At 56.2% G+C, this 27819-nt stretch overlaps 2 protein-coding genes across 9 annotated transcripts in view; one reads left to right on the top strand and one right to left on the bottom strand.

Moving 5' to 3' along the window:
• Nucleotides 1-1670, top strand: part of Fbxw12 (F-box and WD repeat domain containing 12) — a 35335-nt gene extending 33665 nt beyond the window's left edge. The window contains 2 exon segments of the mRNA XM_050139546.1: nucleotides 1114-1184; nucleotides 1650-1670. Of these exon segments, the coding sequence (XP_049995503.1) occupies nucleotides 1114-1184; nucleotides 1650-1670 (92 nt within the window).
• Nucleotides 588-26319, bottom strand: Plxnb1 (plexin B1). 8 transcript variants are annotated; one of them, XM_050139305.1, is made up of 38 exons: nucleotides 26263-26319; nucleotides 21372-21424; nucleotides 19545-20657; nucleotides 18725-18907; nucleotides 18221-18349; nucleotides 17995-18095; nucleotides 17273-17405; nucleotides 16864-17020; nucleotides 16478-16586; nucleotides 16291-16399; nucleotides 15232-15906; nucleotides 14926-15048; nucleotides 14611-14733; nucleotides 14177-14270; nucleotides 13918-14090; nucleotides 13659-13810; nucleotides 12397-12502; nucleotides 12083-12219; nucleotides 11657-11833; nucleotides 11316-11451; nucleotides 10911-11153; nucleotides 10172-10348; nucleotides 9947-10095; nucleotides 9160-9260; nucleotides 8857-9074; nucleotides 8570-8748; nucleotides 8379-8445; nucleotides 8096-8242; nucleotides 7322-7490; nucleotides 6989-7092; nucleotides 6830-6914; nucleotides 6448-6620; nucleotides 6158-6318; nucleotides 5924-6071; nucleotides 4581-4645; nucleotides 4381-4456; nucleotides 3408-3482; nucleotides 588-2497 (listed from the first exon to the last, which is right to left on the bottom strand). In XM_050139305.1, the coding sequence occupies exons 3-38, from the start codon at nucleotides 20649-20651 to the stop codon at nucleotides 2393-2395; spliced, it is 6366 nt and encodes a 2121-aa protein (XP_049995262.1). In that variant the 5' UTR covers nucleotides 20652-20657; nucleotides 21372-21424; nucleotides 26263-26319; the 3' UTR covers nucleotides 588-2392. The 8 variants fall into 8 exon arrangements, with proteins under 8 accessions (XP_049995262.1, XP_049995261.1, XP_049995260.1 ...); XM_050139304.1 differs by lacking the exon at nucleotides 26263-26319 and adding an exon at nucleotides 25962-26027; XM_050139303.1 differs by lacking the exon at nucleotides 26263-26319 and adding an exon at nucleotides 25739-25954.
• Between the last annotated feature and the right edge of the window lie 1500 nt (nucleotides 26320-27819).

Here is a 27819-nt window from a genome sequence, read left to right as displayed (position 1 = left end):
GTGGGCACTGCTGCCCAGGGGAAAGATAAGGTGGGTCTATGCTGTGGCCCAGCATAGTCTAGACTGGACATCAGTCAGTGGTCTCCTGTGCTCTTGTCCCTTTCCAAGGTTCAAGGTGACCTCCAAAGGGACCTCGGTGCTCATCAGCACAAATCCAGGTGTTACACCCACAAGCACCATTCTTACGTTAAAATACACACACACACACACACTAAAGGTGTGGTGATTCACACCTTTAGTTCAGCTGCAGTTGACGGAGTTCAAGGCCAGGCTGGTCTGCTTAGCAAGTTCCATAGCAGCCAGAGAGAAAGTGAACCCCTATCTTGAAGAATTAAAAATAAATATATGTAAAATCCAGACAATTACTCCAATATTTAAACTGATGGGGAAAGTGAGATACAAAGGGCCTTTGTGCACTAACAAGTCCGTGAAAAACAAGGAGGGCACACCTTTGTGAACTTGGAGAGAAAGGGAGAAGACCGACCAAACTAAAACGGGCTTCGACCCAAGTGAGCCATCGCCAAGTCCTGTTGGCACGGGCACGGCCATTCTTGGCCACGGTGTTTGAGTCAAGACTTAGCTTCCTATCGTATGTGGTAAGGTTTTATTTTCACGACATCTTTTATCACAGTGTTCTGTGAGGCTGAGACATGAGTGATTCAGAGCATCTTCAGGACTCGCCCTTCCCGTGAGTGCACGCCCAAGCACGCCGGTACTCGGCCTTCCTCCCCAAGAACCCCCGCCTCCCAAAGGACTCCCAAAGACCGCAGAAGCAAGCCCGGAGCAGAGGTGCAGCTCTCTCCCCATGTTGATTCAAGCTGCCTCCCTCCCTGCGCCTGTCTGAAGTCTAGCCAAGACCTCATTCCCCCGTCAACCCCATGGTCAGCCCTGGGAGAGGCAGAGACTCTGAGTGAGGATAGAATCTGGACTAAGACAGCTATTATTAGTACTGAGGTTCGCAGCTCCCAAACGAGGACCCGACTGCTGACCCCATCTGTGGCTGTGGCTCCCACATTGGACCGGCATGGGCAAGACAGGATGTTAGAGCCGACAGAAATAGCAGCTGTGGTTACCCCTGGAATGAAAACCAACATGGCTCCTGCTCTCTTGAAGACAAGGACTTTGGAGATGACAAAGAAGGCCCCCTCTTGGAAATGTATCAGCCCATCTCTTCAAACCTTCAGGTAAGACCTCAAAGGTGGCTGGCCAAGGGGGTACTCTCTGAGGACACTAAAGTCCTCACATAGTGAGGCCCAGGGCACTTTCCACCTCCAGCTCTGCTGATCCAGGCAGCTACAGACACCTCAGTACATTGGTCTTGAAGCTCACCGGCAACTTCAAACAGGAAAATGCCATGCAAATGGGCCACCTCACAGGCAGGTGGTTGGCTTTGAGCCCCTGCCTTAAGGTACCTCAACACGGATAGCAATCTGGAAATCGGGTGGGTCCAGAAACAGGGCCATAGACAAGGACCCTTGATTCCCACGGTGCCTGCAGTCCCCTTTAAAGATGCCACACTTTCTCAATTCCTTTCAAAATCATGGACCGTGAGTGGAGACATGCGCACAACCTGCAGACAAGGTGCAACCCTTGACGATGGAGAACCTGCTCTCCCTGAGTCCTATCATGCTTCAAGTCCTCTTTTCCAGGAAGCAGAGCCTGCCACCTGACAGGCCTTTCATAAGGGTCGGGAGGCCCTTCAGAATGTGACTGTGCCCATGTCCCCAACAGCTGCCAGTTAGCAGAAGGGTTGGTGAGTTCCCGGTCAGACTCCACACCACGTGTTATCCTTTCACGACGAGCTGCATCATGGGTGGGCCACTGCTCTCCCTCCCCACCAGCTTCCCAGAAGAGAGGGTGGGCCTGAGGCACCATGGCTGTTGAGGCAGCAGCAGCCTGGAAAGGCATTTTTTTTTCCTTTTTCCGCTCAGGCCTTGCAATTGGCAACAGGGAACAAAGACAGAGGAAGCTAAACTGAGGCCAAGGAGGATGGACGAAGAGGACAGGAAGTGGGAGGGCTCTCTTCCTTCTGCTGTGAGTCCTCATGGGACACAGGCCAGTGCAGAACAGTACAGTGTCCCCAGGGGCCCGGAGGCCCTACCAGATATTCTCTGGAAACCCTAAGTCCCCAGCTCCCTGCAGGCTGGCGTCACCCAGGAAGGATACCAGAGTTAACAGGCTTGGGGCAGGCCTGGCACTACCCACTGAGCCACTAGGTCCCAGGCCTACAAGGTGGGCCCAACGGGGCTGAAGCCAGCAGGAGACTGGGAGCCACCTTTCATTAAACTCTGCTTGTCAGTCACTACAGGCATCTACGAAGGTGACTCCCCCTTGAGATTCCAGGGCTGCCCAGGAGGTGCTAAGGTACAGCATGCCAGGACTCCCTGGTCCCCTATAGATCCGTGACCTTGTTTTCCACGGCAGCAGCAATCTGCTGGAGCCGGTAGGCCAGCTGCATCTTCTGGGCAGTGCCGTCCTCCTCCAGGGCAGTGATGATCTGGAAGACAGAAGCAACAGACTCAGGGGAGACGTCTCTGAACCCCACGATTACTGCAGGTGGACTTCGGCCCAAGGGCTGTACCGCAGTCAGGGGTAAGTACAGAGAAATCCAGTAAATCACCTCACTTACTGTCAGGGTGAAAACAGAACAAAGTCACCATGGCTTGCTTTTCTAGGGTTTTTATTTTGGGGAAGGTCTTGGTGAGGCCTTACACAAACTTCCAGCCTCTGGTGTTGAGAATAGAGTCCAGCGTCACCACATGGAGATGCTAAAGACCAGGCAGTTGGAGACTGACATGTTTTACTCATTACTTAACATCCTTTCCCTGCCCAGCTCATTTCGTGTAGGATCCAGCCTTACATACGCACTGGCCTTCCCGCAGGTCTGCTGCAGCCATCCCCACTGCCCTGCCTGCCAGCTAATGGCATTTCATGAGTCTATGTGCCAAGACCAGGAGGATATGGTATGTGATTCTACTGGGAACTCATAACTAACAGGGCCTCAGAACAACAGGCCTGCTCAAGAGAGGACCCAGAAGAAGAACCCCTCCATGACTTTGCTGTACCTCACTCATTCATTCTTTGGTTCCAGAAGCCCAGCCCAATCTGTACCCACAGAAGTGGTAATATCTGGGACAAAGCCAACCCTGGAATCTTCAAGGGATGGCAACTAAGTGGTCTTCCAGCACATCCCACACACAAGCTCCAGACCCTCGCAAATTCTCTAGGTAGCCCCAACCACTACTACCATGTCTGGAAGCCGTACTGCAGGACCAGGATGGGGAATTGTAGGGACAGGGAGAGAGGAGCCAACATCACTGAGCCAGTCTATGGAGCCCCTTTCAGTTTCCCAAGGAGCACACAGACAGCAAAGTCTGCCTTGCAGTCGGGGCCCAGGGTGTGCTCACCTGGTCATAGTATTTGTTGATATACTTGTAGAGTTCATGCAGAGCCACGCGCGCCCCAAGGTCACCAGAGTAGTTCTGGGGAAGAGGGCAAATAAAAGGGGAGAGAAATGAGAAGGAAGTGGGAGGAAAGAGACCCAGGATGCCAGAGAAGGAAGAGAGCAGAGAAGGGGACCTGAAAAAGAATGGGTCCTGTGGTGGTAAGCCTCTCTATAGGGCAGGGACCCAAGATTACAGCTCAGGCCAAGGCCAAAGACTTCCATGGTAGGAAGAAACCCCAGGACTAGTTTTGGCAGGGCTGGAGTTTGTGCTGGAACCCACCTGCCTCTCCCAGGCGAGGCTAGAGTTAGATAGTCCTCCCATTCAGGGAGGACTTTAGGGTCATGGGACTGGCTGGGAACTCCATGTCATTTTGCTCTGATCTTACTCAAACGTGTCCTGAGACCAGTCCAAAGTCTTCCACGGGGACATCAAATACTCAGCCTCTTTCTCTGGACAGTAATGCTGATTCAGCCCAAGTAACTCATGGAGATCATAGGGGATCCAGGGCAGAAGCACACCCCCATGAAGGGCTTGGCACAGCTATCATGGGTAGTGTGAGTGTCCTTGTAACCACTTAAGGAACACTGTCCATAGCTCCTAATGTCCTCATGTGGGTGCTACAGGTGCCACATGGTAGCAGAATGGTGGGCAGTGTGGGCAGCTGACTCAGAAGGCCAAGAGCTGAACCCCACCTACTCCACAGACCCTAGCAAGGGCTACAATATACAAGCACCTGCTTAGATCAGATTAGGCGACAGCTATCAAAACGAGACCCTGCTCACTCTGAGATGCTAGGAGGCCTGGCCTTTTGCAGTAACACCGAAATACACTGTCCATATAGTGACAGGGCGTGTGTCCTCTCCCAGCCAGATCACAGAGGTATAGAGGTGACGAGGGCTTTTCTACAGTTGAGACGTATGAAGGGAGGCCTTACCCGGGACAGCTCGGCTAGGACTGAGTTCATCTCTTGGTCACTGGCCGGGACAGTCTGTCTGATGTCTGTATAGTATCTGCCAGAAAGCCAGGGACAATAGCTGCTAAATAAACCATTTCTTTGGTGCCACCAGGGCTCACCTAGGGCCTCAGCTGCACACACACCCCCACGCCTCCCCAGACCCACTCCCTCCCTGGTACCTTTCCACCATCTGTTTGTAGCGGGGAATATCTCGGGCATACAGAAGCTTGTTGATGGGAGAATCCTAGACAGCAGCAGAGAGGAAGGAAGGGTCAAAGTTCAACAGCGTGATCAGCACCCAGGGTCCGACCAGCACCGGTTTTATTTTATTTATTTATTTATTTATTTATTTTATTTATTTTTTTTTTTTCGAGGCAGGGTTTCTCTGTGGTTTTGGAGACTTTCCTGGAACTAGCTCTTGTAGACCAGGCTGGTCTCGAACTCACAGAGATCTGCCTGCCTCTGCCTCCCGAGTGCTGGGATTAAAGGTGTGCTGCACCACCGCCCGGCTCCAGCACCGGTTTTATAACGACCCACATGCCAGGACCCTCCCAGCAACCAAGAAACCAGGATTATTGGTCACCCTAGCCTACTTCCTTGTTTGTTTTTACATTTTATTTTTTGGTATGCATGTGCGGAGGACAACGTGCAGGAGCTGGTTCTCTTCTTACACCATATGGGTCCCAGGGATTGAACCCGGTCATCAGACTTGGCAGCAGGCGCCACTACACCACTGCCCTGGCCCGGGGACTCCATGTTAGAAGACTGAGCTGTGTGACTCCTAGGACATTGTCCCACCTCTGGTGTTCTGCCCACAGCCTCTCCCGAGCATGCTGCTGGCTCTTCCCTGGACTCTTGTCAGTGGTGTGAAAGAAAGACCTTCAACACCCCAAGAAACCAAACCTGCCAGGCATCTGGAGGGATTGCACTGGGACTGGGGAATCCATGACACCACCAGAGACCACTGGTGACCCCCCTGCAACTCCTTAGGCTCACCCCCAAACCTGAGCTCACCATCGTCTGGAGCCTGGGAGTCTTGCCTCATCCTTCAATATCCCACACCGCTAATCCACACCTGTACCAGAGCTGGCTTGAGCTGCCCACTGCCGGACCACAGGCTAGGCCACCTACAGGTAACTGTCAGGAGTCTGCCGAGTGGCACTGCTCACTGTGGCTACCACTTGCCCTGATGGTGAGCCCTGATCAAGTGTTACTGCTACACATGACTGTACGTCAGTCTGTCACCACATCCACCCCAACTATGAGGCTACACCTACTGCCATCTCAAGTCTGAGCTGACTCAGGTGCCACAACCCCTCCCCTTATCCCCTGAGACTGACTATGGCCACCTTCTGAAGAGACTTTGGGATGAGGCCTGGTGTGAGAATGCCTTAGGTTAATGGCTGGCCCCAACCATCATCACCTTTCCAACTATGTCAGGAGCCTGAGCTCTGTGCATCCGACACTGTCCACACACACCTGGGGAGCCCCATCCTCCCTTGTCATGTCCCAGCCTGCTCACCCTGCCCAGTTTGTGGTCTGCCAGGGTGCAGGCATCCATGAAGGTCTGTGCAATGACGAGGAGCACTGCGTCCATGTTATCGGACGTCTGCACGTCAAACACGAACTGTGGGTTTTTGATGATGTTGATCCAGAACCTCAACGGCAGGCTGCAAGTCGGGGAGAAGGGGGCCGGTAACTATGCTGGGGGGCCAGGAGGCCCTCACGTCTGTCCTGAGCCCTGCTCCTCCCACACCTGTTGGTCTTCCAGATGTGGATGGTATCCTGGTCAGAGATGCCATGCTGCTGAGCCTGTTCATCCAGCAAGTCAAAGAAGTACTTGACAGCTAGAGGCACAGGGCGGCTGGTGCTGAGGATCACCTGGAACAGGTCATCCACAAACTTCTGCAGTGTACCCTGCGGGAAGACAAGGAGGCTCAGAGCCCAGGTAGGAAGGATACCAGCAGCCACTCCCTTGTACAGGCTCCACACCACCCACCTCCACGTCCTTTGGGTAGCCGTTCTTCCTAAATAGCCCAGCCCTACCTTCATGGACAGCAGGCGCGTCAGGTAGATCTCAGGAATGGCCTTGGCTCGCTCACGCTCCCCACTCCGAAGGCTGCCCCTCCGCGGCCTGGGAGGCTCTGGCTCCTCACTTGGCTTTACCAGGTGCCAGGGCCGGATGCCCCCCTCATCTACATCCTCTAGCATTGGGGTCCCTGTGCCAAGATGTAAGAGTTGGGTGCCCCCCACATGGTGCTGCCACCTCTTGGGAAGCCAAGTCCAGCCAACTCCCCCAGGAGTAGGAGCACCTGGCTGGGGCTCCTCTGAGAAAGAGACACAGGTCCTCTCTCAGTCTGAAGGGCTTTCCCTGCTACCCAGGACTGGACAAAACGACTGCCCACAAAGGGAGAAGGTGGGTACTCACGTTCTCCAGGGACATAATCCTGGTTTTCCCTGAGAACATGCTTTGTAAGGCAGGGGACGAGGGCCACCGTTGCTCCGTCTGGGACCTGCGAGCACAGCTGGTGACCCTCCCCTCAGTCTGTGCCCATCCTCTCCCGCCTCCAGCTCTCACCCCTCCCACCTTGTAATGCTGCAGGGTATTCAGACGCCTCCACAGACCCTGGATCTCAGAAGTGACATCCTCATCAGAAAGGACGAGGTGCCCGGCCACTCCAGACCGCCACTCTGCAAGGACAGGAGAGGACCTGGCTCAGGGCTTCCCGCATCCTCCTTCTGCCATGCAGCTCATCCCATCCTAGGAGACAAGGCCCTCGCAGCACCCTCTCCAGGTGAAAGGTCATCTGGTAATGTTCCAGAGCCAGTTTTTGTAACAACGTCCAAAATCCCACCTGCCCCCACAGCACCAATCTTGGGCTATCTCAGGGTCCTCACGCCACCTTGCTCCCGCCCTCACCAACATCCAAGGTGCGAGAGTCTGGCCGCTGGGCAAGAGGCAGTCCCTTATACAGCTGGTCAAGCATCTTCTCCTTGGCCTGAGAGATGGTGTCACAGTCCAGGACTTTCACAGGTATACCCTGGGCCTCTCCTGCCCCAGGCCCCACAGCCAGAAGAGCATTTAGAGTCTACACAAGAAGTGTGAGTGATTTCAGGACTGGTTCCACAGGCAGGATGACCACCAAGATGCGCAGGTCAAGGGCAGGGACAGGGACAACCCATGAAAAGACTGCAGGCTCTGAGGCCAGCACAGCACCATGCAGTCCTTGACTCCTCCCCCGTCTGCCTCCCTGCTGGATGCAAATACTCACATAACCCTCCATGTCTCAAATAGTCTCCCCCTGCAACCTGATGTGTTAGCCGTTCCGCACAGACTAGCTGGGACCTCCAGGCAGGCCTGCCTGTCAAGTGGCTATGGACTTAGGGGACAAGACTGCATCCCTAGTGAGATGGCAAGAAAGCTACTCCGACTCAACACGGATCTGTGCTTCCCTCTAAGTCAGGGACCCTCTGAGACTCCCACCCTCAATCCTTCCACGCTAGGGTTGTGGCTCAGTGCTGGAAGAACAATGCTAGCCCATGTGAGGCCATGCGTTCCTACTATAATAAATGAATAAACAGCCTCTCCAGCAGAGGTCAGATAGGATCTACATCCAGCTACAGACGCCAGAAGCCAGTGGAAACTGATGGTGTAGACCAGACACAAGTACACCTGCCCAGAGCACACCCTCACCAGGGGACGGTACTCCACATCCTCTCTGAGCAGGCGGTTGTCATTCAGGGTGTACTTGGCTTTGCCAGTCACACTGTCCACGGGACCCTTGTCCACTTGATGCTTAATCCCTCGGAAGAGCATGTATAGAGGCTCGCCCACGGAGTCCTGTGAAAGTGTGGGCAGTCAGGGCCTCTGGCAGGAGGCGAAAGTTGGGTAAGGTCCTGTCTCTGGCAGTAGTAGGCAAGGTACACGAACTGCTGGGGACTCGGTGTCCTAAAGGGCCCGACCCTCCCACTCTCACCCGCACAAAGGTGTAGAGGCAGATGGACATCCAGTTGGTGAGCAGCTTCTCCACCACAGTCTCTGTCCTGAGACGGCAGCAAAGGGAAGGCCAGGGTCAGCAGGGGGCTACAGGGCTCTGTTCCGCAGACCACCCAAGACCCTGGCTCTACTCCCGTGCTCTGGCTGTCCTACACCCTGACAGCCACATACCTTCGCAGCATCAGCTTGGGGTTCTTGGCCACATATTGGGCCACCAGGTCACTAAGCAGAGTACGGAGGATGTCAGTGAAGTATTCGAGCTTCCCGTGAAGCGCGACAGTGAGCAGAGATGCCACATAGGCACGGTCCCGAGCGGAGAAGGTACGCTGGCTCTCCAGCGTGTGGATGAACTAAGGTCAGGAAGAGAGAAGGAGGGGTGCGTTCAGAAACAGGCAGAAGAGACTAGGCCCATCCAGTTAGGAGCAAGGAGGAATGGGGAAGCTGGGCAGGGAGTGCACCTTGGTGAGGAAGAGCTTGCTGTTAAGCAGGTTGGAGAGCTGCCCCAGGCCCTGTTCCACAGTGGGGCGCCTGCTGTCAGGCACACCGAGGTCCCTGTGCAAGGGTGACTCCCGGTGCCCAGGGAAGAAGACCCTCTCCGCATACACCTTGTAGTCAAGGAAGGGGATGCCGCTGCCAAGGAGGTCACTGGTGAGATCAGTCATCTCAGTCATGAGGTCTGTGGAGCAGAAGAATGTCAATGGACCCCTTGTGACCAGAGCAGCCTGGGGCAGAGCCCTGCGGCTACTCCCACTGAGTCTCACCTGTAAACTCCTTCTTACAGCGGTCCCGCACACTGCTCTCCAGATTCTCCAGCTGGATCTGCACTTTCTTATAGTCCCTCAGGGCCTGCTTGCTCTTTCTCCTACTCAGCAAGGGCAGAAGGGAAAGAAAGGCCAGCCCTTGCTGGGCTTGACTTGGCTCAGGCCTGTTTATCTCCACTCCAGGCAACCCCAGTCAAACCTGACCCACAACAATTCATCCTGTCCCATCAAAGCCCTTTCATCCCTCACTCCTGTCCCCAGCAAACTCCGCCTATGCCATACAGGCCCACAAGCTGATTTTATAAACCCAGTTTGTTAGAACTCAGCTATAATCAATGGTTTATTTATTGCTCATGGCTATTCTTATGCCCAAGAGCAAAACAGAGTATTCTGGGAGACCACCAGGCTGTTGCAACCATTCCCAGAGGTCTGATCGTTCATGTAAAATAAATATTTGCAGAGGGACGTTGGAGAGATGGTTAAGAGTACTGACTCTAGAGGACCTGGGTTCAGGACCCACATGGCAGCTCACAACTGTAACTCATGGTTCCAGGGGAACACCTTCACACAGACACCAATGCCCATAAGATAAAAATAAAACCTGGGCAGTGGTGGTGCATGCCTTTAATCCCAGCATTCTGCAGGCAGAAATGATCTCTGAGTTCAAGGCCAGGCTGGTCTACAGAGCGAGTTCCAGGAAAGCCAGGGCAACACAGAGCTACCCTTTCTTGAAAAACCAGAACGACCTCTGCCCATTTCCCTGCCCGTCAGAACTGGCGACACCCACCTGTAGATGAGAACGATGATGATGACACCCAGAGCCAGGAGAGATGTGCCCACTCCCAGACCCACCTGGGCTGCCACGGGAAAAGCCACAGGGCTCTCGCCATCATACTGCACACGACCCAGGGAGAAGCGCAGGTTCCCCATCTGTACCTGTGTGGGAAGCTACTTGTGAGCCAGCACCCCAGACACCACGATGCCCAGCTGTGCCCAGGTCCTGCCCACTGACCGTGAACTCAGGCAAAGCATCTGGTGTCTCCTGGGAGGCGTGCTGCTGTGGCAGGGGCTGCTCCACAGGGGGCTCACAGTACAGGTGGTGCCGGGTCAGTGTCTTCACCACACAGGGGCCGTCTCCTATCATGGCCACCACCTCCTCCTTAGACATGGCGAGGTCCAGATTCTCCCCCTGGAACAGTGGGTCACTGATCTGTTACTCAGAACACTTGCCACCCGGACCCCATCTTCCTGAATGGGACAGGGACGGCCAGGAGACCATTGCTCAGCATTGCTTCCCTGCAGGGAGAGCCCATGGTGAGAGATGGCCTTTGGACTGCCACCTTAACCGCCTGTGCTTCTACCTCCTAAGCTGAAACTACAATGATTCCCCACACCCTGGGCGGTCAACTGTTGAGTTACCCTCGGCTAGGATGATGGATTATCTGACTCTGACCTGTCCAAGTGCCCGCACACTACATACGTACCATGTGTGTCATAACAAGCATCTAGTGTCATCCATGTAAGCCCAGTTGTCAAATGATGACCAGCCAGTTACCTAATGTGTACCCAACTACTGAATACACCAGATACCTTCGTGGAGTATAGGGAGCCAGGCCACCAAACGAGTCTCTGCCTCAACCTAGACTGGCACCTGTCCTGTACCACCCCCTTCAGGGCCTGTTCTTCCAACCCTGACCTCTCCAGCACACACACACCGTTCTTCTATAAGCGAGCCTAGGAGGGTACCTTACCTCCACAGAGAACACGCTCCCTGGCTTGTGCCGGAAGGGTGCGCTGGTGTCCTCGGGGTTGAGAGAACGTAAAGTGGGGTCAGCCTCATAGGAAAAGGGGGTGGGGCTCAGTGCGGCAAAGTCGAAGACCACGTTGTCCAGGATAAACTCCACCTGGACCCAGGGGTCCTCTGGCGGGCCCGGGAGAGCGGGTGTGCGGCACATGATAAGATGGGAGGAGTTTACGAGACATGGCTCCTCAAACTGTAGGGGAGATGAGGGCAGATCAGCTGATGCACCTCCTGAGAGCTGCGGCTGCACAGAGGTGGGAAGCATCTCCTCTGGGACTAGCTTCCTCACGGCTGCCCACAGGTGAGGGGGAGGCTTGTGGGCATGCCATGTGCTGAGGGCTTTAGAAGAACATACTTTCTCAGGGACCCCATGATGCCTCTGTCCAAGCCCCTGGCCAGGCTGTAGCGTTCTTGGCACCACAGTTACTCGGATTCTTGGCGTCTGCACCACATCCAGATTCTGGCCACGGACCCATAGCTCACGTCCTCCGCTGAAACACAGCCAAGGAGCCATTCATGACTTACACAAACCAGGACCTAAAGCATAGCCCGGGCCTAGCCAGCTCACCCCCAAACCCAAATTCATGACCCATTCTGTCAACAGTAAGGGGTTCACAGCCCCCATTCCCAGAACCCCACCTCCCCCACCATGAGGAGAACTGCAAAGACTTTCCACACATGCTTTTGGCCCCACACCTGAAGAAACTCTTGGTGGGGCCCACAGAGGTGACGTTCGGGTCCGATGTGTACTTGAATTGGCCGTGTTGCAGCGTCCGCTCAGTGGTCCCAAACCACACAGCCACTGGCAGCGCAGCAGGCACAGGGTACGGGCTGGTCTCACAGTACAGCTGCTCAGACTGCTGCTCCAGGAGCCTGGGGAGGGGTAGACAGGCCAGATCCAGGAGTTGGTGACCTGCTCAAATCTTGGCTCACTTTGCTTCCTTGCCAACCGCAGATTCCAAGTAGCCCTGCCTGACATACTTCTCCCACAGCCCCAGCTTTGGCGCAGCTGGCCAGAACTTTCTTGTCAGACAGACTTGACCCATTCCACACTGGCTTCCCCACCACCCCATCTGCTCCGTGGGCACCATGGATTTTGTAGAACAGGAAAACAACCCTTACAAGTGGCAAGGCTGGTCACCAATCACCACACGGATGTCCTCTAGCCGCCCAGTCAGAAGCTTAGAACCATGAAGAGTGAGGCGGGTGCCCCCGGCTCTCGGGCCATGGCCTGGGAAGATGGAGTGTACTTTTGGATCCTGTGTTGGGTGGGGGGAAAGATAGACAAAGTTAGGCCAAAATAGAGGCCAGGGAGCCTCAGACAAACAAGGCAGCCTCAGGGAGGGGCGCTCTATGAAGACAAAACCAAATGGGCTAGGACACCCACAGAGGGAGAGGCCCGCTGGCAGCTGGGGGTTGGCTGAGCAGTCAGGCACCTGGTAGGCAAAGTTGAACTCTGAGACACTGTGTCCTCTTCCAACCACCTCCACTGCCACAGCACCAGTCACTTCCTCCCCGCTGGTCCCGGTGATGCACACAAGACTGAAGAAGGCACAAGGCAGACAAGGGCATAGCACGCTGCACAGATGTCCCTCAGAGTGACCCGGCAGATCCTCTCCCTGCTACTGCCCAGGTGGTGTGCTGTGCCCATCCCCCGTAAGATGGGTCAGCATCCCCTCTAGCTTTGGAGGGGACGCCCTACAGCACACTAGCAAGCCTTGGCATCAGAGAGGTCAGATTCCTGCTTTAATCATGAAGGTACAAACCCCAACAAGGAGGAGCCTCTCTCTCTGATGTGACGAAGGAGCTCAGAGAGCCGATTGTGGTGGGGCCGCTGAGCGAGTAAGGGGGCTCAGTCACCCCAAGCGCCCCACCATCACTGCATGGTTGGCAACCACTTGCAAAGTGATGGAAGTCTGACCTGACCTTGAACAAAAGGTCCCTGAAAGCCTCTAGTCGGGACTGGGGGCATATGTGAGCAGTCGAAGAACGCTGGTTCTTGGCCAGAAAACAGAAGCCTGAGGCACATTAACTTCCAGAATGTTAGGCCTGCAGTGGCTAACATTGTTACGGTCACCACAAACACTAGCAAAACAGAGCAAGGGGTGTGAACTAGCCAGGGGGCTCCAGCCAGAATATATCTTACACTTCATAATCACCCGAGCCTGATGCTTCTAGAATTATTAATAGTCTAAACCGTGGGGCTCTGCAACAGCTCTTCTGAGGGTGCAGTGAAGAGGTCGCCCTAATATGCTGCCAGGTTTGGGAACTGCTGCTCATGGGCATCTCCTGGACAACGTTCCATATTCGCCTGTGGCCCCCTGGAGGTGTCCCACAGGAGTGAGTCCCTTCCAAGAGCCTTGCCAGGGTAGGTCTTAGAGAAGAAGGGCCGGGGAGAAGGCTGCTGAGGAACCTGCTACAGGATATCCAAGGCCACTAAGAAAGCAAGAAGTACGTCTCAGCAGAGCCATCAGCAAGCTCCAGGCAGCGACTCTGCCCGACAGACTAGAGTCCCCGAGCAGTTCAGGCTAGGGGCCTGAACCAGGTACGCACAGGAAGCCAGAGTTCCAGGCCTCCATGGCAGCCCAGCGCTAAGACACCGACACCATAATCAAAGATGGGAGAAAGGGGGCCCTGGACAGGAAGCCATCTAGGCACAGCGCCGCTCGACCTCCCATGCTGGGCCCAATCGGCTCACCTGCTGGAGACCTCGTATTCCCCAGCATCAACAGCACAGGGCACTCCAGCCACTCTGACCATGTCCAGCACATCCTGGACCTGCTGGCCCAGGTTGGAGCCCCTGATGGTGACGCGGGTGCCTCCGTCTATAGGTCCAGTCAGTGGCTCCACCTATTCCAGGACAAGGACATTGTCAGCCTCTGTGCTCTGAGGCAATCCCAGCTTCCTCCCTCCAGGGGCAGCAGTAAGGGAGGAGACATGCCAGCCTTCCAACATACCGAGTGAATGAGAGGCGCAGGGCACTGAGTGGCCACAGTCTCAGCCTCACGACAGGCTTCCCGGGCCACACAACGTGGATGCTCCCCCTCACACCACACGCAGCCATACTGGGGCATGGCAGTTTGGCAGCGGCTGCAGTCCCCATGTCCCACAGAGCAGTCGTACAGTACCACTAGAGACAGCAGGAGTGACGTGTGATGGCGAGGTCTACCGGAGTCGATACTACCCCGCCTGCCCTGTGGTCCCTGGGCAGCTCACCGTACAGTCCATCAGCACTGTCCACACGCAGGCCACCTGACCAGCGCAGGAACAGCCCCACCTGGAGCTCCGGCTGCAGAGCCTTATAGCTGAACTGGAGAAACGGGAGTGAAGTTATGGTTTGGGTCAGGCCTGCGGAGGGTGTGGCTTAGGAAAGGACCAAAATGACCAGTTATCCGAGCAGTGCTGGAGGTCAGAATTGGAACTGTGGGGTCCCAGAGTGCAAGGACAGGATCAGCAATGGAATTAGAAGATAGAACCCCTGAGACATCAACTTAGAGGTCAGGCTGGGAAATGGGGACCCCAGGAGGCACATGGCACAGTTGGGGTAGCCATCTGTTTCACAGTGTCAAAGCTTGGGCTGCGACAAGCACAATGTAGCCAGCTGAGGTTGACAGCCAGTCTATGCCCACCCAGGCTCCTGCGGTCCACACCTGGTGCTGCTGGCACTTGATGTGACACCAGGCACCTGGAGGTGGCTCACACTCGACCTGGGCCTCAACCGCCACCTCGAGGCCCTCCAGCTCCATCACACACTCGCTGTTCTGCGGGCCATCCTGGGGGCAGAGAACACATTGTTGTTCAGGCCGCTTTAGAAGCTAGACCCTGCAGGCCACAGAGCAGGCCCTGCTCTGGTACAGCCCAAGATAGGAAAGAGAGCTGGGCCTGGCGATGCTCTCCTCCTGGGCAAGGCTGGTCAGTAGCCAAGCAGTCTGAGGGGAAAGAGGTCAGCCGGACAGCAAGCACACCTGGAAGAGCCACAGGTTCCTGCCACGAAGCTGGACTTCTCGCTCCACGTGGACCGGTATCAGCAAGGAGCCTTGAACATTCTCCACACAGGGGCAGGAGCTCACCCTCTGACTCATCTCTCCCTGCGGGCACCGAGAGTGAGGCAGTCTGTGGCTCCCACCCTGCCCACCTTGGTCCTTTTTACCTTGCTTGACTCCAGAGGGCAGTCCTCTGTCCCCACCCTCCCAAAAGCAGAATAACTGGGTGAACCACCGGCTGCATCTTCCCATCCCCTCCCGAGGCCTCCTTCCTGGGCTGGACCTCACCAGCTCCCAGAGCCCGGGGGTGTCGTACTGGTAGTCGAGGCTGGACAGGAGGATGAGGGGGGCAGGAGAGCCCTCGCGCTCTGCTGAGTCTCCATCACCTGAGAGGAGTGTGGAAGTGGAGAAGGCGGGCGTGTCACCACCCGTCCACTCATCCGCCTCGGGCAGCTCGCCGCCTTCTTTCATGAGCCAATCCAGAACAGGCTTCATGGAGCCAGTGGCCCCTGGGAAAGTGGTGGCTGGAGCAGTGCCAGGGGGCTGGTCCAGAGCCACGGAGGAAGGCAGGGCCTCAGGGCCAGGCTCTGCAGGGGACACTGTGGCTGCATCTGAGGGGAACGGGTAGGAGGCCGAGAGGTCCTCAGGTGTGGTCACTGGTCCCAAGTCAGTAGGGGCAGGGACAATGGTTCCAGGTGTGGTAGAGAGGTCAGGAAGGAGGGGCTTCTCATGCACAGGTGTCTCTGTGGACGTGGGGGAAAGTATGGGGCCAGGACCCACCCATGGGCCCCGGAGGCTGAGCCGGGAAGGCCTGGCCCCAGGTAGGACATCTGGAGCTATGGAGGGAGCCCTAGGCTCCGCTGGGAAGGTGTTGGGAGTAGGGGTAACTGTGGCTTTGGGGACTACGGATGGGAAAGGGGTGAGTACATCCCTTGCAGGAGGAACTAGGGACAGAAGTGGGCTCTGAGAGGGAAGGCCAAGAAAGACAGGAAGGGCCACTCAGCAGGCAGGTGCAGGAGCAGGCAGGCAAGGGGTTGTTAAGAGGGAAGAAGACCAAGGAAAAGAGAAACAAAAACATCCCATTAATTCTCTAAAGCAGAAACACAGAGGGCAGGCTCCACGGGGTCTGTGCTGAGGTGGGGAGTCAAGGTCACACCTCTTGCCTCTCAGCTTAAATGTCCTCTCCCAAAACAGATGGGATGGACAAGCAGCCACTCTCCAGGTGTCTGTCACACAGAGCAGGTGCTCAGGACAGAATGTCCCAGGAGGCCGGCAGGCACACAGACCCCAGGCCATCAGAGAACCTCACCCTACCCCCAGCATGCCTCATCCTGGAGTCCCACTCACCTGCTGGCTTGCCACCATAGGCCCGGCGTCACACGAGGCCTTGTGTGTGCACAGGTGCTGCCACACACACCAGTTGCACCCCCAGCGGCTGCTCACACAGGCCCGGCACCTGCACATAGCGTAGTCATGGAATGGAGGTCAAAATACAGGAGCCCAGCGCTGGGGACAGACAAGGTAAGGAACTCACGGCGCAGACGGGAAAAACTCAGTAACTGCCATACAGTCATAGAAGGAGACGGAAGTGTTGGCGATCACCACGGCACCAAACCTGAGCTCCACGTTCACGGAGACATGGTCTGCAACATGGGGGAGAAAGGCGGAAGTGAAGAGTGGGGGGGGGATGGGATCCATACAGAGTGAGGCTAATACCCCAAATGGAGACAGGAACTAGGGTCAGAGAACAAAGTCCATAGGACATGGCATGGGCACTGTGGGGTACAGAATCCAGTGAGGGGACTCAGAGCACGACCAGGGCTATGTCTGGATTCACCTCACACCCAACAAAACCCGTTAAAGCAAAATGAAAGCAGGGTGCGGCTCTCAGGTCTGGGGCTGGCCCCTTCTCTCACCCACCGGCTCCTCTCTGCAGCATCGGAGCCTCGCTAGGGTCTGGGGAGGGGCACATCACACCAGAACCAGTCAGTAGAGCAGGGCTTTGATGGTCTCCAAAGAAGCAGAAGTACGATTCCCCTGGCCAAAGAGACGGCAGGCCTGGCACCGACAGGAAAATCTACCAAGAAAGACAAGGGCCTATCTGGACCCACTGGGTGGTAGACCGGGGCACCAAGTACAGGCTGGCACTAGCACCCCATAGCCCTTGAGGCCTCACAAACACTCTGACCTTGACTGTAACAGAGAAATCCAAGGACCAAGAGAAGTGCCTGGGCAAGCCATGTGGTATTTCATGCAATGACAAAAATCCAAGGTCTCCATCCACCCCAGAATTCTTCCCACTGGGGCCCGGCCTACTCCGGTCATTTACCTCCCTCTTCTCCTCACGACTGATATTGGCAGGGCTCACAGCCACCACCTGAAGACAGCTCAGCTCCGACTGGAAGCTCCACACCCACTGCTCAGGTCCCTGGCCCCTTGTGCACTCTGACCTGCGGCTGCATCTAAGAACCAACATGTAACCGTAGTGGCGTAAATAAAGCTTATCTGAGGATCAGAAAAGTAAAACAGCCACACTGGTCAGCCTTACAGACCAGGCAGCGAGGACACACACCTTTAATCCCAGTAGCCACACTAGTTGCCACAGAAACCAGGGGGTAGTGGTGCATGCCCTTAATCCCAGAACTAGAGAGGATTATACAATGGGAGGAGACAGCTCTCAGGCTCAGTCTCATCCTGAGGCTTCCTGGAGGCGGGATCACCATTTTCAGACAGAGGTTGAGGTAAGAGCCAGTGGCTGGCTGTTTTGCTTTTCTGACCTTCAGGTTGAACCCCAATTTCTGTCTCTAAGTTTTTATTAATCATGCTTCATGTAATTGTGACCCTCAAGTAGCCACCAAGAAGTCACAAAGCCAATGCATCTTTAGGCCTGAGGCCCTGGTCACAGCCCTCACATGGGGTTGATACCCAGCTCTTGAGTCTGCTGTGGCAAGGAACCGGAGCCCTGAGCACGGGACTAAAGGGCAGGGGCGGGGCTATCCACAAGTCAGAGGTTCAGAGTTGATGGCCCAGGTCAGCAGGTGGAGTACTAACCTGCCCAGGAGGACACACCATCCACAATAAGGGTCCCTGTGGGCAAGGCAAGAGTCACAGTCCAGACGCTGAGCACAAGGGGCCACAGGAACCTTCATAAGCTGTGACAGCAAAGAGGACCTGAAGCTGGCAATCCAAAAACCAGTGTCTCACCCACATACGGGTCCCTGTACCTGCCCAGAGACCCCTCCCAGCAGTCATGCCCTAGCCTGTGTCCAGGACTTACAGTAGTCTGGGTCGCTACATACAGATGCTCGAAGGTACCATCAAAGGTAAGGTCTCTGCTCACGGCAGATCCCGGCTGGATGCTCTGGGTAGAGTATGGGGCAACACTTCCTCCAGGGCCTAAGTAGACCTACGATGAAAGACCACAAGGTCTGGCACCAAGCCCAAAGCCACAGACTCAAGACCTTCCTCCACTTAGAACAAAAACAATTTATGAATAAGGGTTTTCTCTTTGGGCGGGTGTGGTGGGGCAGTCTTAAAACCCAGCACTCTGGAGGCAGAGACAGGCAGATTTCTAGGAGTTTGAGAACAGCTTAGTCTATGTTCTAGGCAAGAGAGGTTACTACAACCAGCCTTGGGTAGGGTGTTCGTATGTGGGAAGAATCATGGGTAAATACCACCTAACCCTGGAAGGAGCGGTATAAGCCGAGCTGGGACAGGGAAGGGAGGCATGTAGTATGTCACAAGGCACACAGTTCAGTCTTGATACTTCCTAAGGATGTACCCTATGCAACTGTCCTTGACTGTCACCCAGGAAAGCGATGGTGTGTCCATCCTCTATGGTGACCGCCACAGCTGTTAGTTGAACCCCTGGCAGCTCCAGAATCGGGGTGGCTTCCAAAGGGACACAGCTGACCATGGGGCTGGGTGTGTGGTCTGAGCCACAGGGAAAAGCATCCGGGGTATCCTGCAGGCAACAAAAAGCATCACTAAGACCCCACCTGGATAACCTGAGGACAACCTTCTCCTAGGCCCGAGCCTCCCCAGCAGTTCCACCCGGGCAGCACGCTCTTACATCCGAAGCTTTACCTCGGTGCCGTTTCCAGCGGTTCCTTTTCCTTTTCACCCCCAGCCCAGATGTGGTCCCCAACTTCTGCCATCTCTTTCCTGGGAGCTACTGCCTCCAGTTGCTACACTCAGTACCATCTCCTGAGCCATGCCCTAAAGCTCTCACAGCCTGGCTCCTCAGCTCCCAGCACACTGGCCTGGGCCCTCTGCACCTCACTGACTCGGTGAGTAGTGTTTCTCCATCTGTCCTTCCTAGGCTACAGACACACGAGTCTTGACCTGTCCTACAGCTCCAGAACCTAAAACGAGACGGCTCATCCCAACACTCTCTCCTTACCCTTGAGCCCAAACACTCTCTTAGCCAACTTCTGCGGTCCCTTCTTTAGCACCCTGACTCAGCCACTGCAATAATGCAGTCTTCTTACTCAGCCTAAAAGGAAAGACCTAGCACCTGGACGAGAGCCACTCCACCCACTCACTCCCTGCTCCCCTCAGCCTTTCTGGGCAGGTGCGTGGTGGCAAACACCTGGACTCACCACTGGCAGCTGTGCACAGTCAGAAAGGACATCATACGCAATGTCAGCCACCTTTGTCCCGTTCTCAGCGCGGCCTTCCCGGGTGTAACAGGCATCTCGAGTATAGTTAGCAAGCTGGTCTACCTCATCCAGGGGGAAGGCACAGAGCACAGAGGTTCCAGACGCCCCAGTAGATGCCGACAGGGGCCAGTCCACAGTGGGAGGAGCCACGGAGGAGAAGGCGGCAAAGAGCACATCCCCACGGGCCACCTCCTTGGATGTGGCAACAGCTGCGGCCTGGATCAAACCATAGCGCCCACCCTGGCAGGCCAGGGGCAGCTCCACATAAGAGTAGTAATGCTGGTCCTGAAGGCACACGCGGGACACATAGGCACGGAAAGCTCTAGAAGGGGCCTTCAGGTCTCGCCGCAGGAACAGGAAGTAGGCACTGGCCCCACGTACAAAGGCACTCACAAAGTGGTGGCTGTACTCAGAGAGGCGGCCCACTGCCAGCTTGGCTGTCTCTTCATAAGAGAAGGCAGCTTGGGGGTCTGGTGGTCGCAGGGCCCGGGTTGTAATGGGAGGAATGCCACCGCCCACGCCCCTGCTGGTGTATCCCCGCCCCACAAACAGGAGCGGCTCCCCCGCCAATCCCTGGGCAACTAGTCCCACTGTGCTAACTGCAGGGTCATTTGCAGCCACATACTGGGTGTCCCCAGGCCGCTCTGGCCTTAGCAGCAGTTGCCCGATCTGTCCCAGGCTCCTTAGTTCACAGATGCCCTGGTGAACACTCCCACACACCACCAGAGCCTCTGGGCTGACCAGGAGCAGCTGGTTTGGGTTGTTAGTAGGCTGGGCTTGGGGACATTCGTCAGGTATCACAGGTGGCAGACAATCTCGGCTGTCATTCACAGGGCCTGTGGACACCACGGCTTCCAGCTGCAACCCAGGGCTCAACTGGAACAGGAAGTTGGTGGCCCCTACATAAAGGGTACCTGAGGTGGGGTCCCTTGCCAAGTGCTGTAGATGTGTGCCATTGGCAGTAAAAGCAGCTGGTAGAGGAGACTGCAGGGTGAAGACACACCCGGCCCAGAGCACCTGCAGAAGAACTGGGCCGAGGACAGGCATGGTCACCTGCAGAGAGAAAGGCTGGGTGAGGCTCACATGGCCAGGAGGGTACTCAGAAGTCACTGAGGAGGGACAGGCATCGCCAAGATGCTCCTCCTAACCTGGCTACGCAGACATTCCCCGTATTCACTAGGATTAGATGCCCGGGGTGATCCCAGGACTACACACTTACCACTGCTCTTGGGAATCTCAACACTACCCCTTCTCTGTAGACACTATGCTCTCAGGGGACCTGCACCTACCCATACTCCACCTTAGCTCCCCACCTGGTCTCCTTGTTCCTTCTAGACCCTGCTCTCTGACTCGGGTGAAGACGTCTCTGAGGATGGACAGGGCCCCCTCTGTGTGGGCTCTAGGTTCCTAGGCAGGAGGAGGGGTGATGAGGTCGTATGGACCACCAGCATGTCCTAACGATGCCAGAACTCGATGCAGGATGCGTGTGATGACACACTCAGGAGGCAGAGGCAAGTGGATCTCTGTCACTTTGAGACCAGCCTGGTCTATCTAGCGAGTTCTAGGACAGCCACACCTTGTCTCAATATAACAACAAAATAAACAGATGAAGAAAAGAACTTGGAAGCAGAGCCTTGCAGGCTAAAAATCCAAAAGGGTGATAACTGATAGGCTATGATAGATGGGTGAGGGCTGAAGGACAGGGCCCCACCTTGGGGAGCCCTGTGACAAGCACACTGTTCCCCATTAGGGTCAAGTCTGGCTCACCTGGCAGGGCTGGATGGATCAGGCGATAACAGCATGACCTGAGCAGGAGTCACCTAGCCAGTGGGGGAAAGCAGAGTATAAAACCGGGGGCTGGGCTACAGGCATGAGGGAGCCCTAGGCTCCCCTCCGTACTCCCCAGCCTGCTGGTGGAGGCCAGCCCAGCCTGGCCCTCAGCCACCAAACACATTCCACAGAGGACGCCTCCTCAGAGCCCACACAGGGAGGGGGAGGGCAGTAGAGCCAGGCACCCGAGGGGCCTGGGAAAGGTCACCTAGAAAGGAGCCCCATGGGCGTCTGGGCCCACTCAGGCCCCTAGCGCTGCGGTCCCTCCTCGGCATTCTTCCCATCCCACCCTTTGCTTTAACTGTTCTGTCATGGCACCCACACCAACCAGGGGCCACCCTAACCCAATCGGGTGCCAGCGCACCAGCAGGTACCACTCACATATACTAAGATGTACGCATACCACTTACCCTGAATGCACGCATTTCCACACAAACACAGGAGCACTTGCACATACAGACACATGCAGGTATGACCTATGCACACAGAAGATACATACACACCAACATACAGACACATACAACATATACACAAACATAAACATGCCACCCAGGGCACACGTATCTATGTTCAGACACCACATACAAAGCTCTGCCCTCTACAGAGACTGCATCGACACACCTCATACCCACCCACCAGAGACAGACACACATCACCCACATTAGATACCCGCACACACAGACTCACGCACACTTCCCTGGTTCCAGCACTAAGTCCTAGAAAGCTGTGGGAGGCAGGCCATCTCCTGGAATTTTCTCTCCTGCAGGCTGTAGAGTCAGAACCCAGAGTGCAGTAGGATGGTAGGCTGGGTATTCTGAGGGAGTCATCATGCCTAGCTCTGCCCTGCAGCCCAAGTCCAACCCTAGGACCAACTCCCCAGACTCTGAGTGCCCGCTTTCCAATTTTGCAGGCCCCAGCTAAGGCTCCTAAATCCTAGACCAAGTAACTATGGCAACACTACCTTTCCCCAAATCCACTGGTCCTCAAGCAGGAATACAAAGAGTGGTTAGGTTATGGGGCAAACCATTCTACACTGAGGAACACTCTTCCCTCCTAGCCTGTGCCCAGGCCACATTGCCCAGCCCCTCCCACCACCGTGCTGCCAGGCTGTCTATGCAGAATGTTCCCAAAGTTCCCTTTCTTGCGCTTGGATTGGCCCATACTATCAGAGGCCTCAGCAGGGCGCTCCTGAGGTTGCCCTATCATAAGCAGGGCTGGGCACAAGGCTAAGAGGAAGGTCCAGCAGCCTGGTGGAAGCAGGGACGCTGTGGTCACAGCCCAGTGGGAGCAGGGGGCCATGGCCACAGTCTGGCTGGGCACTGCTCCCAAAATAGCTTGGGGGTTTCCATTTTTAGTGTGCAGAGAACAGGGCAGCTCTATGGGAGCGGGAACAAGGCTGCCTCTGTTTGCCACCCAAGGGGGTGGGAGGGGAGAAGGCAGCAGGGAAAGTCTTGAACCCAGCCAGAAGCCCAAGACTGTGGCAAGGCCAAGCTACTAAAGAGCCCCCCACCTCGTTTCCAAGGGATAGAGAGAACACATTTCCTCCCCTGGAAAGGCAGAAGCCACCTCCTGCACTGCTACTGCCCGACCCTCCCACCACCTTGGCCCACAGATGAGCCTTGGGCACAGGGTCCCATAGTGAGACCAGCATTTGCTGTTCCATTAGCTCGTAAATATTTGCTCAGAGCCTACCGCATGCCAAAGTTCCTCAGCCCTTAAGGGGCAGTAACAAAACCACGCCCCAAACTGAAATTACAATTGCATTGAGGGGGACACTGAGAGAAATGCGAGGGCTCCAAAGAGCTCAGCACACAGGTCAGAGGTTGACCCACTCTAAGGAACTACGTCAATGGGCCTACATACCATGGGCAAGGGCAGGACAAAGGGCAGTGACGTTTCTCTCCTGCATGCAGCTTCACTTCACTTCGGCTACCCGCCACAGAGGGATCCCTAGTCCCTCCCATCTAGGAAGAGCTCACTGGATTTTCCTTAAACAAAAATGGAGTGCGCACACTCCTCAAGCTTTTGGGGTACCCTGGGTCTGGAGGAGTGAAGGTCAGGCCCCTCTCATCTACAACCACCTCCACAAATGCTCTTCGTTCCTGCTTAAACTGCAGGCTTGTTCTCTCCCTGCCATCACAAGGGCTGTTCCCTAGGCCTGGAATGCCCACTCCCTCCCGCGCCCAACCATCACCTCCCTGGAGAGCCTTCCTAGGCTTCCCAGGCTGAGGAGGTGACCCTGTGTCGTAGAAGAAATGGACACACCTAGTCACCAGCTTCAATTTCCTCCGGCTCTGAGCCTCAGATTCCCATTGGTGGGAGAGAAGGTAGGACCACTCCAATCAGTAAATGTGGTGGAGCCCAGTGGGCCGCAAGACCATTTTCTCCAGCTGCAGCCTCCCTCTCTGGACAAGGCGCAGAGTTCCCACTTTTAATTAGGAGACCCCAGCAACCGGCAACCCCAGCGCAAAGCAGGTGTTCCCTACATGGTGAATGAGCCCCCATTTCACGGCCAAAGAAGGGTAGGGGTAGCACGGAGCTTACACACTGCTTTCCAAACACAAGGAATTCGCCAGGCAGTGGTGGCGCACGCCTTTAATCCCAGCACTCGGGAGGCAGAGGCAGGTGGATCTCTGTGAGTTCGAGACCAGCCTGGTCTACAAGAGCTAGTTCCAGGACAGGCTCCAAAGCCACAGAGAAACCCTGTCTCGAAAAACCAAAAAAAAAAAAAAAAAAAAAACAAACCCACAAGGAATTGGCCCAGTTTTATTAATGATCAGACTAGAGCAGACTGAAAACGCTTATTTGGAGCCAAGCCTCACGCCCCTAACTTGCACTGCCAGTATCTCCTCCCAACTCCCCACATCTCAGACTCTGTCCAGGCTCATAGCCAAAGTCTAACTCTGCCTGTGCCCAGGCCTGTCCCACAGGCCTCTTCAGAGCCCACACTCCCTGAAACCCCAGCGGGGCCCAAGACTGCTTGCCTGACTTCTGCAAAGGGCAAGCGCCACCTGACCCCCACTCCTGCAGCTGCTCTAAGAGGGCTTCCAAATTCATCCCATCTGCACCTGTACATGTATTGTACCTGGGAGTTGGAGTGGGAAACCGGCCTTCCCTTCCTGAGCCCCCGTACCAGTATCCACTTAAAGGAGAGCGTTACTCATTGACTGTGAAATGGTGTGCATTGCACACCTGCTTTCTGGATGTTGAGTGGGGTAGAGGGATGCCATCGTTGACCAAACAGCCGCGATAAATTAAGGGGCTCATCAAGCACCCGCTGGGTATGTCGGTACCAAGACTGAGTCCCAGAATTAGAAGGCTCGTGGTCTCCCTCCTATGTCGGCCTCAGCCTGAAGGGTCTGTTACCCTCTGGGGAAGCCTCCACTTGCCCGCTTCGGCTCATCCTCAGCCCTCCGCCCTCCACCGCGCCACGGGACAAAGACCCCACCATTGGCCCTGGGAGGGCGGGGAAGGGGCCGGCCGGTCCCGACAGCGGCAGTGGCTGCAGCGAGGAGGGGGCGCGGAGGAGCAGCTCCACCTCCTCTGTCTCCCAATCGCGTTACAGGCGGTGCCGCCAGAGTTTGCCTTCGCGCGCACGAGTGTGGTCCCAACTCTCTGGACAGAAGCCGCCCACCACTCCACTCGGGCTGCCCGTGCCCAGCGGGACCGAGGCCTCGGGTCGTTGCACCTGGGTGCGCGCGGCTTTCGGCCCGGCCCCGCCTTCCCAGCCCAAGCCCCGCAACTTACCGCCCGACCTGCCTGCGGGATGCGCGGGGCGAGGCGTCCGCGGGCAGCTCCGGGCTCGCTCGGGATCTGCGCGCGGCGACCTTCCCTCCCCCCGGAGGTGGGTCTGGCGGAGCCGCAGCTGTTACCCGGAGACCGAGGGGCGGAAAACTGCGCCCGCTGCCCGCCCCTCCCGCCGCGGCGCTGCCACCGCTGGGAACAAAGGAGACAAAGCCGCGTCGGCCGGCCCGGGCTCCGCTCCTTCCACCCCCCCCTCCCGTCGGGCCGCCCTCCCCCCGCGCGCCGCCCGGGTCAGGCCGGAAGCAGCCTGGAGAGCGGGGTGCGCGGCCCCAGCCCCCCGGGACCCTTCATTCCGGTCCCGCGGGATCGGAGTTTGTGAAGGGCCGGGGTGGGGGGGTGATCAGCCCCTCTCATTAAGTGGGGGTTGTTGCAACCCGGCGGTAGCCATGGCTACGCGGACGTGTAGGGTGAGGAGCCTAGCCCGGAGCGTGGGCGGTCCGCCCCGCCCAGCGGGGGCCTCACCTGCGCGCGGCTCGAGTCCAGCCGCTCGCCCCACTCACCGAACGCTAGAGGCCGCGGCCATGGTTGCTTGGCTTACTCCTGGTTGTAGTGATACAGCACTTGCCCAGCCAGAGTTCGATGGGACTCGTGTCCCTCACCTGCCCGGCCTGTTTCCAAACCACCATCTTCACTACTCCCTACGCGCCTCGCCCTGCGCCCCGAGCGCCCTCTTTCCCTTCTAGTTCCTGGCCCTTGTAGTCATCTTCCCTCAACTTTCTTCACCTGAACTCCTAGGCGCCAGCTTTCTCCTCTTCTCACCTGGCCCTGCCCACCTCTCCTTCTCCCAGGACTCCGCAACACCCAACCTCTCCTTCCGGCCCCCACCCCTGGCTGTTTGAGGAGAGCCCGGGCTTTGGACCCAAGTTTGCGCCATCACTAAGCCATGTAACTTGACACCTCTCCCCCAACCTATTTGCTCACCCGCAAGTGGGGGTGATACCACCCATAGGCAGGGATGTGAAAGCAGAACACGCTGCCTGCCTAAGTGGGGTCTCAGTTCCTTCCTTTCCTCCAACGCCCGTACCTCGAGCTATCCAGAACTCAGAAGCTTTGAGCAAGTCTGGACTCCCTCCTTGGAAAACACCTGGGTCTTCCTGGGCAGAAGTTCTCTCCCGAGGCGCAGTGCGCTGAGTCTAATGCAGGGCCTTTCACACCCAGGCTTGCCGACGGCAATCTGTGGAGCCAGGACCTGACCCATCCTGAGGACTTTTGGAGGACTTTAGCTCAAGGGCATCGGCACAACATCCAGAAAGGCAAAATTTGCTATATATAGAAGCCTCTAAGGTTAGAGGGCTCTTCAGCAAGGAAGCCTTCCACGTAGGTCATGGCACTCAGAGCTGAGGCCAGGCTCCTCTTCCACCACACCCTTCCGCCCCGTCTCAGGGGTGGGGTGGGGGCTGTGCTGGCTTGTTTTATGTCAACTTGACCAAGCTTGAGTTATCTGAAAGAAGGGAACCTCAGCTGAGAAAAATCCCTCCATAAGATCCCGCTGTAGGGCATTTTCTTCATTAGTGATTGATGGAGGAGGCCCCAGCCCCTTGTGGGTGGAGCCACCCGGCAGGTGGTACTGCATTCTATCAGAAAGCTTGCTGAATAAGCCCTGAGGAGCAAGCCCCTAAGCAGCACCCCTTCGTGTCTTCTGCACCCCTCCAGGATCCTGCCCTGTTTGGGTTCCTGTTCAGACTTCGTAAATGATGAACATAAGCCAAATAACCCTTTCCTCGCCAGCTCGCTTTTGGCCATGGTGTTTCATGGCAGCTGTTGAAGCTGTAAGACGGTCCTTTCACTCATTTTCGTGCTGTCTAAAACAGCCTTCCCCTGAGGTCCCGAATCACCCCTCTTTTTCCTCCGCCCCCACCTTCAGCACCTGATTTCAGTCACCTAGGACGTCGTCAGCACATCGTGACAACCCTTCCCGGTTCCCTCACCCAGGCCGGACATTCAGACTGCCAGCCCAGGACTCCAAGGCCTTTTCCCCACCCTCTAGCCTTATGCTCCACAGCTCTCCCAGATCTATCCCCACCTCAGCTGGGACGGTCTGCCCTGACTCCCTCCTCCCATCCACTTCTGCAACTTATAGGAGAGCCCCTTCCGTGCGTGGGGAGTCCGCTCTCAAACCCACTTACTCAAGTGCATTCTCCTTGGAGCTAACTTTATCCCAGAGAGGAGCCTGGCCTCATCCGTACAGCTAGGACACTTCCTGGCCCTTCAGGTGCTGGGGTTGTTTCACCCCTTGGGAACCACTGTATACCGAGAATGAAGTGTCCAAATGACCAAGAGACTAGGTTCTCAGAGGTTCTTGAACTCGAGGAGCCATTTGGGCCATGCTTGCTGTTTAGGGATGAGCACAGTTCATCCAAGAGTAGAGGCTCCTGGTGGGAAACACTTGTGGCTCCACAGGCACAAACAAGCTCCCACCTGAAGTGTACGGCTGTGGTGACCCTGGGGGGTGAGGGTGCCCTCTGGGGTGCAGGTGCCCTCTGGGGAGTGCTATTAAATTGACTCCCCACTATGGTTCTACACCCCTAATACTCAGGCACCGAACAACACTCCACAAATTCTGTTTACACAAGGCCACCCA

The sequence above is a fragment of the Alexandromys fortis genome, unplaced genomic scaffold, assembly GCF_014885135.2.
Source record: "Alexandromys fortis isolate MF-2015 unplaced genomic scaffold, M_Fortis_MF-2015_v1.1 scaffold_36, whole genome shotgun sequence".
In the NCBI taxonomy this organism is placed as follows: Eukaryota; Metazoa; Chordata; class Mammalia; order Rodentia; family Cricetidae; genus Alexandromys; species Alexandromys fortis.
The sequence above is the reverse complement of the archived record's forward strand: the minus strand, read 5'-3'. Positions and strand labels throughout refer to the sequence as shown.

Excerpts from the sequence above, each read along its gene's own strand:
- Plxnb1 (XM_050139305.1), bottom strand. The coding sequence starts at position 20,651 with ATGCCTGTCCTCGGCCCAGTTCTTCTGCAGGTGCTCTGGGCCGGGTGT. Across the intron at positions 11,154-11,315 it reads ATCATGGGGTCCCTGAGAAA|TTTGAGGAGCCATGTCTCGT; the intron begins GTATGTTCTTCT and ends TCTCCCCTACAG. Across the intron at positions 6,072-6,157 it reads CACATCTGGAAGACCAACAG|CCTGCCGTTGAGGTTCTGGA; the intron begins GTGTGGGAGGAG and ends CCCGACTTGCAG.